General features: G+C 37.3%; 1 protein-coding gene across 1 annotated transcript; it reads right to left on the minus strand.

Moving 5' to 3' along the window:
* Positions 1-358: 358 nt before the first annotated feature.
* LOC125231346 lies at positions 359-4,369 on the minus strand. The gene is made up of 5 exons (XM_048136792.1): positions 4,257-4,369; positions 3,626-4,013; positions 3,390-3,470; positions 1,218-1,368; positions 359-534 (listed from the first exon to the last, which is right to left on the minus strand). Exons 1-5 carry the CDS (start codon positions 4,367-4,369, stop codon positions 359-361), a joined length of 909 nt encoding a protein of 302 aa, XP_047992749.1.
* Between the last annotated feature and the right edge of the window lie 11,887 nt (positions 4,370-16,256).

The following is a 16,256-nucleotide window of genomic DNA, read 5'->3' on the forward strand; positions in this document are numbered from 1 at the left end:
TGTACTTGTACTATTATATATTCTGTGACCACGCATAAATATTATTTTTTTAACAATGAACAAACATAGACCTCTGAAAACAGGTTGGGTTGGGATTTTATTTTAGTCGGGTGAATTTTTCTTGCTCACATACCCGTGTAACCAGTCAAATAAAATAAATACAATAAATATTTAGAAAGGGATTGATAAAAATCGAAATGGCCGTTATAGCTTGTGGAGTAGGTAAAAGAGTAGCACGTTTTAAATCGGGATAAGTAATTGGAGTTGGACAGATTGAAGTATATAAAGTTACAGTATTGCACGCAAAAATATTATTTATCAAACAACTCCTGTTACACAATAAAACGCCCAAAAATACTTAAGGGTTAATAACTTTTTCAAACTGCAGCAAAATGATAAGATAAGTCAAAAGCAGTCCCATGAACTTGAAAGGGAGAGAGATATCGATATCGAAGACTTGTAGCAGTGAGAAGGATAAATCGCGCGCCTCTGTGAGGGAGAGAAGCGCTCGCGCCACGCTTCGACCCGGCTTGTCTGAAAAAATACAGGATATTTATTTAAGCAGTAGGTAGGTATATAAAGTTTACATATTAAAGCTAAGATTGAGCATACAATTCAATAACTAGATTTAATCTGAAGTAGGCCCTTAAGCCATTGTACCAATGATTATGGATTGATGGCATTTCCTCGCCGTATCGCAATGCGACGAGCTGCTCTTCGGTTACCAGCAAATTTCGTCTTACGGTAGCGACGAAGTGAAACTTTTGACTAGACTTCGAAAAGAAGATATCGCGCTTTAGCTATGACTTTGTGTTATGCTTATGAGCGTTTTCTATTGAAATCAGTTTTTTTTTTTTATTATTATAAATGGGCTTACTCTTGGCCACAGATTAACCCCCTTATTCATAAACGTACTCTAAAGTTATCAAGCCGATAAAGTTCGTTTGTCCTTTTCTATCACACCAATACGTCGGAAAGGGACAAACGAACATTATCAGCTTGATAACTTTAGAGTACGTTTATGAATAGGGGGGTAAACATATAAACAATAAAGGTATTTGTAGTAATTTGTACCGGTAAACAAATACGTGGCAGGATTTGGATTTCTTTCAACCCCTTTTTGCCAAGAGTGGCACTGAAACTAAGTAGTTCATGTGCTCTGCCTACCCCTTTATGGGATACAGGCGTGATTCTATGTATGTAAACAAATACGTTACTTAGTTTGTTCTCGTAGAGCCTAGAAGCCAGCAGCTCTCTCAGGCGACGCACTTCCTCTTGGATCTGGTCGGCGAACACGCACGGGGCGAAAAGAGGAAACAGTCGGATGCAGTGGAACGCCGACTCTATCGCCACGTTGCTGAAAGCTCTCTGGAGACAATTCGTAAAATAAATTTAGAATCAATTTATAAGAGGAACATTACTTCCTTGGGTGAAACTTGAACTCACGGCCTCTGGATCAATACTCCAGCACACTGCCAATTGAACCTCCAAGTCATGTACAACATTAAAGAGGTACCTCGACTAAGTCAGCGAATTTTCTATGTACCTACCTTATAAGGTTATTGGGGCCGAAATAAAAAGTTCAATATAATCACTTAAATTGTTTCGTGAACGAGTTTTGGCAATATTTTCAAATGTAAGTATGGTAATGAATATTCTTATTATTCTTACGTGCAAATCTCTAGTTTATCGGAAATATCCATTCCCCAATCGAATAAAGTGAAATTGGCGTGCCAAATGATGCTTGCGTCCACACCACCTGATTGGATCAGACAATTTCAGATTGGCGAAAAATTGTTTCTGGACTGCCGGCATAGCCGAAATGACAATCGTTGAGGCTAGACGCCGATCGGTACGCAGTTTGGTTCTGTCGCGCAAATACGAAAGAGCGATAGAGATAGCTAGCTAACGATACGAGTATTATCGTAAGCGTTTGAGCATTTGCCTACGTACCCCGGTCTTACGCACGGCCAAGAATTGCTCATTTAGTAGGCGTGCAAACTCGCATTTGATTTTACATAGCTATGGAAATGTTTGGATTGACTCCACGAGACAGGCCTAGCCTAGTGTGGTGGTCAAAGGTAATACACACACATGTAACTTTGTGGCAAATAAACAATTTTTTTTTAGATTGAAGACTATTAAAATTACATTTTATTAACCCCCGACGCAAAAACGACGGGGTGTTATAAGTTTGACGTGTCTGTCTGTGTGTGTGTGTGTGTGTCTGTCTGTCTGTCTGTCTGTCTGTCTGTCTGTCTGTGTGTGTGTGTCTGTCTGTGGCATCGTAGCTCCCGAACGGATGAACCGATTTCGATTTAGTTTTTTTTTGTTTGAAAGCTGAGTTAGTCGGGAGTATTCTTAGCCATGTTTTATGAAAATCAGTCCACTATGTCGCGGTCGGCGTTTTTTAATTTACATTACATTCAGCCGACTGATCAAATTCCGCATTGTAACGAATCTTATGTGAGACCTCGTACTGTGTAAATCAGCCCTTAGGCTAAATTCATTTATTTCCAATCCAACGCGCTCTTGAACACTTGGTTTACCCAGTAAGCTTCAACTAACATAATTTTTAAGGAAAAAAAACCGCCTTCTTTTGGGGTTTTGGTGATAAACACTTTCAAATGTTGGATTATGTTATCAATTCGTCTGTATATTTTTTAATGTTTGTTATTCTATATCTCCGTCATTTCTGAACCAATTTTGAAATTTGGATGATTCTGAAGTACTTACAGATGATAATGATTATCAAAACGGAACTCTAACCAGGAGCGGCTCACTCTTCATCAGCAGTTCCACTGCACCAAATGTCACTGTTCTGGACGTAAGTGCATGCTGTTCTTATAAAAATACCAAAGTCACTATAAGTGTGCCGTTCAGATTTGAGGAGTTCCGTTCTGACCATCATCAGCAGTTCCACTGCACCAAATGTCACTGTTCTGGACGTAAGTGTAAGCTGTTCTTATAAAAATACCAAAGTCACTATAAGTGTGCCGTTCAGATTTGAGGAGTTCCATTCTGACCATCATCAGGAGTTCCACTGCACCAAATGTCACTGTTCCGTACGTAAATGCATGCTGTTCCTTTAAAAACACAAAAATCACCATATGTATGCCTTTCAGATTTGAGGAGTTCCCTCGATTTCTCCATGATCCCATCATGAGAACTGGGTTCTGAGAAAAATGGGACCAATCTGTATGCATATATTATATTCAATCAAAAAAAAATTTTCAAAATCGGTCCAGTAACAACGGAGATATCGAGGAACAAACATTAAAAAAAATAAAAAAAAAAACAAAAACAAAATACAGACGAATTGAGAACCCCTCCTTTGAGATTTGGAAGGCGGTTAAAAACTGATAAATAATAATAAAAAATATACTCACTTCGCTACGTATTACCATCAAAGCGGTGCTGTACGAAAAGCTAAGAATGGAGATAAATAACGCAGTTAACACCATTACAAACTGTAACAAGAAAATATTTTAATAAGCAGAGCCATGTAAACTTTTGTTGCGATATTTAAAATAATTGAAAGTGATTTAAATTTCTAATTGGGTAAATCCCTGCAGACACACATATATCGGAATTGTTAGAATTTTCTTTGCATCAAAAACCTTACCTGCCACTTGATAGCATCAATCAGAATATCATACGCGTTGATTATCATACAATAAAGATCCATCAGTTTCTTCATTTGACAATTTTGCGAATCCAAAATAACACTCTTGAATGTCAGTTCCTCAATTTTTGGTGCCACTACTTTATTGTGGTGGCTTAATGACATTTTCATATAATAATTTATCAATCGGAGTCGCGGAACAAGCAGGCTCAGCAGGTGTCCGTAGAAATGAATATCAATAAGAAACAGAAGACGAACAGGCAACAGCATCAGTGAACTGATAAGTTTGTCGAACATGTACCATTCATACGGTACAGTGAGAACCGATAAAGCTACCGCAAGACACATCAAAATTAAGTTTTTAACCGATGACGCTGATATTTTAGGTCTGCAACCGATTGTTGTGTCAAATTCCTGTAACTTCGAATAGTAATGCTGTAAGCGCTTCCAAACTATTGAACTTAATACGACACCCAGTAAATAGTGCAGGGCATCTAGCCCTATGTCGAACTTCTCCTTTAACAAGGGATTATAAAAAAATATGTTGTAAAATACAATTGCGCAGCAAAACATACTGTAGGCAGATGCCAATAAAATAAAAATCGGTTTAATTTTAAGGGACAAGACCAGCCTGTTGAGGCCTAACAACACTTCCATCCAAAGGTAGCCCTGCGATACAGCATCGATGTAGCAGTTTTCTCCTTCTTTAACTAAATTATTGAAGAGTATAGTCGGTGACGCCATGTTGACAGGAACCGCCGACACCTCTCAAGCCGGAGAACGAATGATCCATCAATTATGATAACAACAGAAACATCGCTTCATTCCCTAATAGCGTTAAAGTCATTAGTATGAGTGATTCTAGCGACATTAACACAACATACATCATATTCGTGACACTAGTCAGACATTAGATTAATGAATTCGATCCTTTTAAGCTCACTACGTCTTTTTAAATTTGAAAATAAATTATCCTAATTGTTAATAACGCAAAAAAATCGTGTATGTCAGTAGGTAAGTTTTACTGTAAGGTAAGTTTAGCAATAATAGTACATTTCGTTATAAGTGCGAGAAGTATGTCATTACTGCACGAGTTCCGAGACATTTTGCCACGAGCGGCACGCGAGTGGCAAATCTCGGGACGAGTGAAGAATGACATTCTCGCACGTGTGACGAACGACGTTTTTAATACAGTTGCGAAAAAACACTACTACTTATTTACAACGAAATAAAACAATCCGAACTATCAATTTTCCCATGGACATTGACGGATTATTTGACAATTCAAAGGCGTATTTTTGAAGCTTTTAAACTTGCGTGCATATTTTCGAGTTTGCTATTCATCTAACATAATTTATTTCATTGGGTGCCATAAAAACATAAACATTTACGATTTGGGACGATTGTTTAATGTACAACTACATTTTAATTTAATCGATCCATTTATGCCCCGACGTATTGCAAATAACGTAAAATAATTATGACAAATCGCGTAACATATTGAGGTTTTTTGAACGTGCATTAAGTTAAAACATGGTAGACGCTTCTACTCTGACAGTAGAAGACGCGTTTCGTTCCAATCATGTTCTGTTTACACGACTCATTATGACCGATTTTTCAAAGTATAAACCATTTTATAAATTATGTTTAGTATGACTAAAAGTAAACAATTACATATGAAATATTAACGTTTTAAATATTAATCACTTAATAGTATGTTTATAGTTTTATTCTGTCTTAGTAAACTAGACTAATATGAAAACAGCTCGGTAAGTAGTCGTAAAATGGAACGTATATACTTTTTACGCACTAGTTCATAAAATACAACTTCTCGCACGCTAAACAACCAAAAAACGGGCACTTTTTGAGCAACTGTATTAAAAAATAATTTTCGTGAAAATGATTCTATGCAATATACAGGGCAATACCGCATTCAAAACGAGGCCATTATTTTCCGCCGTCCTGTACAGATAAATCCGGGCAGTAAAAACATTCGCGGTCCTACCGACAACGTCCTTCGAGGATTCGCATCTAATCTCTCAGGGCAGAGTTTACGAAATAAAGCATAAACCGGGTTCAAAGACGAGCATAAAAGTTTCAAGAAAATTTAATTGTACAATTTGTTCAAATTTTACTACGGTTCTGTCGTAAATTAAACGTTTTCAAGAATAGCTAGGTAAGAATTTTGACAAACAGAATTTGTTTTGCTAAGATTAAGAAAACTGAGCGTTTACACAAAGCGTACCCTCGTCAAATTATCAACATTTTTGTGTGAAATTAGATGTTCACCTGGCCTGACATCACACAATCAGGAATACTATTTATCATCGACAACAACTCAACTGAGCGAGAAGGATCGTAATTTCGTACATAATACGATTTAAAGCCCTTTTTCGGAGATAGGTAAGTTTTCTCATTTGTCTGAGTGCTGAGATTCCCTTCCAATTTATATTTAAGGAACTGCTATTTATTATGCGGCTTTCGCTTCATATTTCGGCGTAACTTGACTGGTGAAAAATTTGGTCACGGGCCCGGTGTGTTTGCTCCCGTGGAGCCGAGGGCGCCGGGCGCGGGCGGCGCGGCGCGCGTGAGGTCCTTCAGCCGCGACACTCTTTGTTCCTGCCTTCAAATTAACCGCGGGAAAGTTTTAAAACGCTTTTGTTTGGCAAGGCCCGCTACCGTCACCATGAGTGTTTTGGCAAAATTAGTTTTATTAAAAAAAAAAAAAATCATTATATATGTTATGGACCAAGTGATTAATAAGGGCATTATGTATAATGCCCGGGCATTATGAATAATGCCTAGCTGTATTGGGCAAAGTGATTAATCATTGTCTAGACGCCATTTTTTATCACATTGCCCGGTCATTATGATAATGCTACGTGATCGTTGGGCAAATTGATAATAAGTTTAACAAGTTGGCATGAACGCCATTTTTTATCACATTGCCCGGTCATTATGATACTGCTACGTAATCGTTGGGCAATTTGATAATAAGTTTAACAGGTTTTTCTGAACGCCATTTTTTATCACATTGCCCGGGCATTATGATACTGCTACGTGATTGTTGGGCAATTTGATAATAAGTTTAACAAGTTTCCATGAACGCCATTTTTATCACATTGCCCGGGCATTATGATACTGCTACGTGATTGTTGGGCAATTTGATAATAAGTTTAATAAGTATACTGGGTGTTTCCTAACAAATAATGAAATGTAAATTGCGCTTTCTTGAAGAAGCATACTTTTTAACCGCCGCCCTTAAATCTCAAGGAAGGTGGTTCTCAATTCGTCTGTATTTTTTTTTATGTTTGTTCTACGATATCTCCGCCGTTACTGGACCGATTTAGATTTTTTTTTGATTGAATGTATATGCATACAGATTGGTCTCATTTTTATCAGAACCCAGTTCTGATGATGGATCCTGGAGAAATCGAGGGAACTCCTCAAATCTGAAAGGCATACATATAGTGATTTTTATGTTTTTAAAGGAACATAGAACACACTGCAGACATAGTTCATCATCTAAGTTTATTAACAATTGCTTTTTGACACCTAAAGTGCTATTTTATCCCTCTCCTAGCGAGAAAGGGACACTTGGTCATACCTACTAAACAAACTAGGCGTTTCACCATCTTTGCCATGCGTGAAAGTACACTTTTATGATAGCGCTTACCGGTAGCTCTGCCTTATGGCTCTTGCCCTCCCCCGACATCATCTATGTCTCACTAAGGCTCGAAGCGAGCTCTGATCTGTGGCCTATATCGGACTTGTCGTTTAACTCTAAATCATTGATTATAAGTCCTAATCTTAGCCATCCTTGACATCGAGAGGTCCTACGGCACTGCAGGCGGCTCGCGACGGTGTCCTTTGTAGTTTGATATGAAACTGCATACAGTCTCTTGAACAGATCGGCACGAAAGTCTGCTGAAGCTGCGCCAATCCATCTATTAGCTTTGCTACATGTTTTATTATTACTCTGCCCGGGACGGGCATTATGTATAATTCCCGGGCGAAATTGAGCTATTCGGTATGTTATTATCACTTTGCCCAACAGAGGATAGGCATTATGTATAATGCCCGGGCAAAATTCTGCTATTCGGTGTGTCTTTTGCATATCTCTGGATCGTGGACATGCGTGGACCTTTGGGAGGCATGCGTGGGGCCAAAGCCAACAGTACAGAGGCCTTTTAAGACATTTTAATCTAAAGGCAAGGTATACACGTGGCGGATACCATCCCCAGCGCACAATATGATATGATACAACAGTAGATGGTCCCCGCCAGGTGCAAAGACTATTGCAGTGAAGCACTTTTGTGGGATGTGTTTGATGGGAGTTAAAGTCATGGGTTATTGTTTTATAAGTTGGATGAACTGGATAGAGGGCTATGGGAGGAAACTATCGGGCACTGACAATAAGTCTCACAATTGTAAAAGACAGGCGGTGACTTGCCAACTCATTGAGTGGGTCCTGCAAAACGGCCGCACACACGGTGCGACAACAGAGCAACACTTAAAGAGTGGCTGAAAGGTTGTCGAGAGGTGAGACTGCGGTAGCCAGATTCCGGTGATCCGTTCAGCAGGCCGCCGACGTTATGACACTTTCCCATTTATAGTCTGGATTCTCATACTCTGTAATTTTCTTTGTGTAAATAAAATAAAAAATCTCTATTCTTGGGCAAAATTCAACTATGTGGTGTGTTATTATTACTTTGCCCAACAGAGGATGGGCACTATGTATAATGCCCGGGAAAAATTCAGCTATTCGGTATGTTATTATCACTTTGCCCAACAGAGGATGGGCATTATGTATAATGCCCGGGCAAAATTCAGCTATTCGGTGTGGTATTATTACTTTGCCCAACAGAGGATGGGCATTATGTATAATGACCGGGCAAAATTCAGCTATTCGATGTGTTATTATTACTTTGCCCAAGAGAGGAGGGGCATTATGTATAATGCCCGGGCAAAATTCAGCTATTCGATGTGTTATATTATTACTTTGCCCAACAGAGGATGGGCATTATGTATAATGCCCGGGCAATTTAATTATTTGAATAGTTATTATCAAACTGCCCACTCACAATGGGCATTATTCATAATGCCCGGGCATTATGTATAGTGCCCGATTTATCACTTGGTCCATAACATATACATTCTAGATTATTTATAAACTCACTTTATATCGTCATACGCTCATAACGCTTAATACCACTGATTATTTCACTATACGAGTACCTAAACAAAAGCGACGTTTGACAAATTGTAACAATTAAATGGATGGCATACATTATGTTAAGTAATTACGACAAATACAAATGCGTGCAGGATACAAATATTCCATGTTTTGTTTAGATTTCAAGTTAAACGTACATACGTAGAGGTCGAAATCATAACCTTATTTTCGCTTTTGGTAATGTAGGTAAATACTTAATTGGGAAAAATAATCAACTTGTAACATGATACATAGGTTATAGTTCAGTCTAGTAAGCATTTACCTTTTTTTTAATTGTTCCATTCGTCTTCCTTACGCTATCCCGGCATTTTGCCACGACACCAGTCATAGGAACCTCTATGCTGCCTATCTAAATTAATTCATGTTATAATAAGACACATAATAGAATGAATGTAAAGTAAATTAGAATTTCCTAATAATTACTTATGTGCATATTACAAGTTTTCGAAACGGCCGAAACGATTTCTTCCGCAAAACGCTTTGTCTTACAAATACCCAGTTTTCCTTAAAAATAAAAGTGAATCTAAACGCAATATTCACGTATCAAATAAATGCTCTCTATATTGTATAAAAATAAATTTGGACAGTCCCGGGTCATGCGCCGCCATGCGCAATGCGCAAGACCCCCGTGTTTTATTGTTCAACCAGAGACGCGTAGTTTTTATTTGTGTACTTTACGGAGTATCTTGTTACGACCTTGTGCAATAAAGTTGACCTATGTTTTGTTATTATTTTCTCTATTTGTACAAAATAATAAATGTCTAATATTTGTTTGTCTGTATTACTCGTACCAGTTCACGCTTATACTGCTGTGTTGTATGAATTTAGAAGAAATCTAATATGAAAATAGTTTAATACCCGGGGATAAATAGAGACTAGAACCTTTATAATAAATCCAATCACAGCAACATTCTTGCATAAACATTTTGATAAAAAAATCTTTAGTCGCCCGGAGGCTTATAAAAATAACTCACATTTAAATCTCTTCCGAATCTTTTAACATTCAATTTCTCATAATAACAGGGCCGCATTTCTACTCGGGGTCACAGGGCCAGGGCAGGGCCTAGAGGCTCAGCCCAGGTGACCTCACAAAACTTCTCAGATGAAGATTTAGGCGGTCCAGTTCACCACCATACGTAAAAACTTATCATGAAGGCCCGGATTTAGATAGCTAGGGCCACTAGATATTTGGAATGGTACCTAAGTGGGAAATCCATAGCAGAGAACAAAATTGCCGTGGGAGTAAGTCTAACTGTAATAATGACATAAGGACGGATAGTCTAATTATCTTGCGGTGACATACTCTCGCGGCAATCATCTGCTAACTCTGCTGGATTTTCCCACTTAGGTACCATTCCAAACATCTAGGGGACCTATCTATCTAAATCCGGGCCTTTACCACAAGTTTCACGTATGGCCCTCTAGAATAGTTATATATGCTGAGTTGCTGACACATGTTTGTTAGTGTTACGAGCGCTCCCATTATCCCCTCCCCATTCAGTGGCAAGAAATAGATTAAGTATTAAGACTACATTACCGAATACAATATGAAAATGATGTCGTCATCTTACGAAGATGCTGCTTCACTCCGCAAACATTAATATTCCGAACAACTTCATACACAATGGAACTAATACGGTAGATTGCTTTACCAGTTTAGGGACGTTTATGAATTACGTGGGATTTTTTTTGCATGTTTTGACCCCCCTCCGTGAGATATTATGACGAGACATGTCTCGGCCCCTCCTTCCCGAACTATCTCACGCATGATTTTAAAACTTTTTGATTTGAGAATAAATGCGTTTGATTGATAAACACATTGACCACTTTCTACAAAGAACAACTAACACATAAAACGACGGCGACTGAACCTTTATCATAACAATACATTCACGAATTTAATTTACTTATACAAGATGCGCGTGTTTTACTTTTAACTAATCTGATTGTCTCAATTTTATACATACAAAAAAATTACGTAATATTTGGCGAAATCTCCACGTGAGGTTTTGTGAAGTTCAGCTTGATGTAATTTATGGACGGCCCCCTTCGCAACATGACAAATTGCAAGCAATTCACTTAGCCCGACGACGTATTTAATCTCTTTGATCGGTTTTGTGCACTGGGAAATATATGCGTTTGCACTTACAGCATAACTCAAACCTCTAACTTTAATGAGAATACTGTACGGGAAGAGAAATGCGGCGTTACTGCTTACTGTACAGTTAAAGTCTAAAGAAAAGAAAAAAAGTGCAATTATAAATTTAGATGATGACTTAAGGCTAAATTCTAATTTTAAACATATGTGGTTCATATGGTTGTGTTGTTTAAAGTTGATTGGTGAGTATCCATCTAAGATCGTATGAGCTAAGATTAAAATACACCATGTTTTTTTTCTGTTTTCCGTTAAATTCAACATGTCGTTAGGGTCGTTATCAGGAACCGCCCTGTGTCGTCTGTCATCGGTTTCATACATAATAAATGAATTAATTCGTGTGAGAGACCACGAGAAAACAAATAATATTGGGAAGTGGTAAAGGCTGTCACACACGCGTTCAGTAATTATTTTTATGTTTTTAATAACTCGATAACCGTAAGAGTTAAAACGCTAGTTTCTTAGAGAGATTAATTGTATTTGATCTAAAGAACCATCACTTACAGTGAACGGAATTCAATGAAAACAGGGTGCATTATGGCGCCCAACGTGGGGCCATTTACAAGGAAGTATATTGCCGTATCCGAACAATGCTTCTAATATGTAAGATGTCTTCGCGATTTTTGAGTGTCAAAATGACGTTTTTTTCAAAAAAAAGCCTCATTTTTGGTACTTTCATATCCGAACCATATCATAACTAGATCTAATATTTATCGTGTGTTAAAATTCAAATATGCCCTTAAATCAATAGTATAATTATGGATGAAACACGATGTAAACAATAATCGCCGCAGGCAACTCTCGTCATCGATATGTAGCTGTCAGCCGGCGCTAGACAATAGCGCGTAATGGAACACCTAGTAGCGGTTGTTCGCGACAAACCTGCCGGTGATTGATTGTGCGGACAAAGGCGGCACTTGCCGAGTGTTCGCGTTAGTTGAGTAAACACTAGAGTCGAGTCCAAGGCCACACCAGAGCAGAGCGATCTTTAAGCCAATTTCGAGGCAATAATTATAAGAATAGGCAATAATTTGAATGAGAAGCTCCTGAACAAGTTAGACCGCTTATTAAATAACTGCATTCGTTTTATCTTCTGTCTCCGTAAATACGACCATATCTCGTCTTTCCGCTCTAAACTTGGTTGGTTTCCCATACGTATACGTCGCAATATTCGCATGCTTTGTACCCTTTTCTCTGTTATCACTGATCCTCAGTCCTGTCTATCTTAAATCTTTCTTCAATACTATGGTGTGTCTCGTGTTCGTCAACTTCGCTCTTCTGGCAATCTTTCTCTGTCTATACCATCCCACCGTACTGGCTACATGTCCGATTCCTTTTCTGTTCAAGCTGCGCGTCTGTGGAATAGTCTCCCTGTCAAAATGAGACAGTCTCCGAATAGGTTTGCTTTTAAAAAATCCCTCAACACATTTTTTGCTGGCAGTTCAGAAAATTCGTAGTATGTCTGCTTTGTACATCTCATCGGATTGTATGTATTATGTATACTTATATGTATGTAATTTTATATATTAGTATTAATATCACGTATATGTGTATGTTTATTCCTCTGTATTCATTGTTATGGCATGTATTGTGTCCTTAAAAGTACCTAACTATAGTTATAGTGTAGTTATAGTGTTTGTAATTTTGCACCGCCTACAACTTAGAGTATGCCTTATGGCATTAAGGTAGAGAATGCCTTATGGCATTAAGTTCGCCTATTGTACATTGTGTTTCTTTGTTCAATAAAGATTAAATAAATAGAAATGCTGATGACACTAGATCAGTTCGTAACCCGAAAAAATTCAAATATGGGTTTATGAAAAAATGTTTAAGTAAGTACTTACTATATTTGATCCAGTTTAACAAAACTAAAGCCCCCTAATGATATATTGCAGCACTAACCTATTCGTAAATATAATTTTTAGCATTACAAGTTTGTGTACATATAGAAACGAAAAAAAATTAAGTACTTGAATGTGCCGTATAAAACCTGGTTTTAAAAATAAAATTATAATTAATTATGAACACTTGTTCTTGTACCTGTTATTTCGTTTCGCTGGATAATCTAAAACGTCAAAAGCGGCTCATAGATTAATGGAATAATAATTAATCGAACACAATGTGTGACTGATCACTGGGGTAGTGACGTCAATAGAATCGCCGATGCTTGGCGTTTGAAATAACACCAGTGAGCTCTCTCCAAGTTTCCGTCGAGGATCATGTGACAAATAACGGCAAACTATCTTAATTCAGGCGTAGTTAGGACAGGCTTTACAATGTTACGACACGCCTCCTGTTACGGAGATTAGATCGTTACTATATTATTACGAGTCTAGATTGTGTGTAGATATTATCTAAATAAAAGGGTATCACGTAAAACTACAAGACAATTTTTCACATAGTTATTACATAAGCTTAACCAAATTTTTGTTAATAGTGAATATAACTTTTCTTTCGGATATTGTTCGATCAGGAACGCTTTCTTGAGCCGCTAAGGAATACCCACATATTTTTATTTATTTTGAGTGTTATTTGTACAAAGGAATGCAACGTTCTTACGATAGGACAAGACACGGATATGTCAATTTCAAAAGAGACTCATATCAAGAGCTAAATTCCACATAATAGGCTACTTGACCCTTTTTCAAAGTATGTCTTATATTATTAATTACTGTCTAATTAAACAAAAAAAAATAGTACCATATTTTATCGACTTAAAAACCCGCAAAAAAATTATTTAAAGTTTACTTTTACGTGATCAGGCAAAAACAACATCAGCCATATTAATCTATAGAACATCTATGACATGACGTCAGTATATTTAGAAAAAATATTTCACATTGTCACACCCGTCAACGACTAGGAATAATAATACAATAGAGGTTGCTTCTATGGAGATCAGATTACTACCTCTAATTTCCATAGTTGATCTGAATTATGTGACGTCACTCCATTGGCCAACACCGTTTTCGGAGTCCATAATTAAAAAAAAACATACACACATCTTTAATTAAAAATACGCAGTCATCACGCACTTTTAATGCCCGCAAGCTATAAATATTGATTTCTTAAGTCAAATACTACAGAAAACAATAACTTGATGTGCTAAATTCGATACGAGTCTAGTAGCCTATTCTCGAATCAATTCAAAAGCGAACAGGATAATAATGGGAAGCCGAACGGTCGCCGTAGCACTTCCATATAAGTCGCCTGAAGGCGTAAGCATGCTACGGATGGCCACGCTACGCTCTGTGAACGCTACGTGCAGTTTCATTGCCTACAGCTACACTCTACCACACTTCAAAATCATAAAACCATCAATGAACTACCTCTGTGATGTGATATTATGATATAGGAGGCAAACAAGCAGACAGATCGCCTGATGGTAAGCTATTACCACCGCCCATGAACTACTACAACACCAAAGAAGTTGCAATTATGTACTTATTGTCATTTATTCACCCAAAATCACCAACACTCTGTACACAAAGCTTGGAAGAAAGCAAAGTGCACTTTTACAGATATAAAGTCACATAAAAAGTAGGTCGCAGAATGCAGGTCCGTATTTATTTACATCATACAAACACTTCTTTCGCGGCACTCTAGTACTCGTTAAACTTGGAGATTTTAGTTTTGTTTTAAGTTGAAAAGCATATTTTAAATATCTCAGTGTCAAGAACTTAATAAAAGAGTTTACAAACCTCATTCACTTGAAATAAATGTTCGTGAAGCTTGCAAATTTTTGGAGCAGTCAGGGTAGTAATTAAATATACAAGTAGTTAGGCAAATTATAACGCAAATGGTGTCTCTCCTGTGGACAATACTTAATGGATGTCAGCGTCTACTGACTGTAACACACGAGTGAGTCTCATTGAAATAAGTACCTGCTGGTAGAACTAGGTCATATTTATAAAAGTATCCCGCATTTTTTTTAATCACATTTCTGGCAGGGCACCCAGGTAATGCAAATTACTAACTCGTAAATATGTACAAGCTTCTAAAAACCTGTTTCACTTCATAAAAATATAATATTTGAACAAAAAACCAAGCACGCTTCAAAAGGATCTCAATTTGGCTGAAAACAAACATGACGCAGCAAACTTCGAGGCTTGTTGTGAAGTGCTCAAAATACGTTTCATTCGCGTCGACTTTTGTGTCTAATTTGAGTAATCTCTAAAAGTTAAAGTGTATATACATGAATATTTCAACTCTTGAGCCTTTGCCCTTGTTTAATTAAACGGTTAGAGGAAAGTAGTAAAACCAACACAAACTTGTCCTGCTACCCTTTTAATACATCTAGAGTACAGACGGCATAATTTTATTTTTACTTTTTTAACAATGGATTCCGAATGAGAATGATACCTATTAATCACACTACATGAGATTTAGATAAATAAAAATAAATAAATAAATATTGGGACATCTTACACAGATCAACTTAGCCCCAAACTAAGCAAAGCTTGTACTATGGGTGCTAAGCGAAGATATAACATACTTAAATAGATAAATACTTATATACATAGAAAACATCCATGAGACAATGACTCAGGAACAAATATCTGTGCTCATCACACAAATAAATGCCCTTACCGGGATTCGAACCCAGGACCGCGGCTCAGCAGGCAGGGTCACTACCGACTGAGCCAGACCGGTTGTCAATAAACTGTAATTGTTATATGTACCTATAACTAGTACCTAATATATTTTTTGTAGGATAATTTGTAATGACCGCTGACTGAAAACCTCATCTGTCTCCAAACAACAGTTTTATTAAACACGAGGTCAGTTCAAGAAACTTTTGATAAAGTTGTGCATTACAAATAAGTAGTAAAAGAGTCTACATAAAAATATTTTGAAGATAATTTGTGTGCCAATTCTATCACAATCACTTTCAGTCCACGAACTTTCAGTGGTGTGAGGAATATTCAAGAAGAAGGGCATTTGTTAATGGCAAGCTTATTCAAAACTGCAGACGTTTGCCTAAATAAACATCACAAAAAAGCATTTTGTAGAGAAACCTGAAGAATATCATTAATCACGTCTGCTGATCTTCCCTTAGACGAGTTTGTGTAAAGTGTATTCATGAAACAGTGTCCTTCTAAATTTCCTTTGAACAATAAATGTCGCCTCGGGTTGATTAATGAATTTAAAAACAGCTGTATATTGAGATTAAGTCGGCAAAAACTTTCAAGACGCAATTAACGATCTTTATCAAAGGATTACGGCCATTCGAGTTCTCC

Source organism: Leguminivora glycinivorella, chromosome 11 (genome assembly GCF_023078275.1).
Source record: "Leguminivora glycinivorella isolate SPB_JAAS2020 chromosome 11, LegGlyc_1.1, whole genome shotgun sequence".
In the NCBI taxonomy this organism is placed as follows: Eukaryota; Metazoa; Arthropoda; class Insecta; order Lepidoptera; family Tortricidae; genus Leguminivora; species Leguminivora glycinivorella.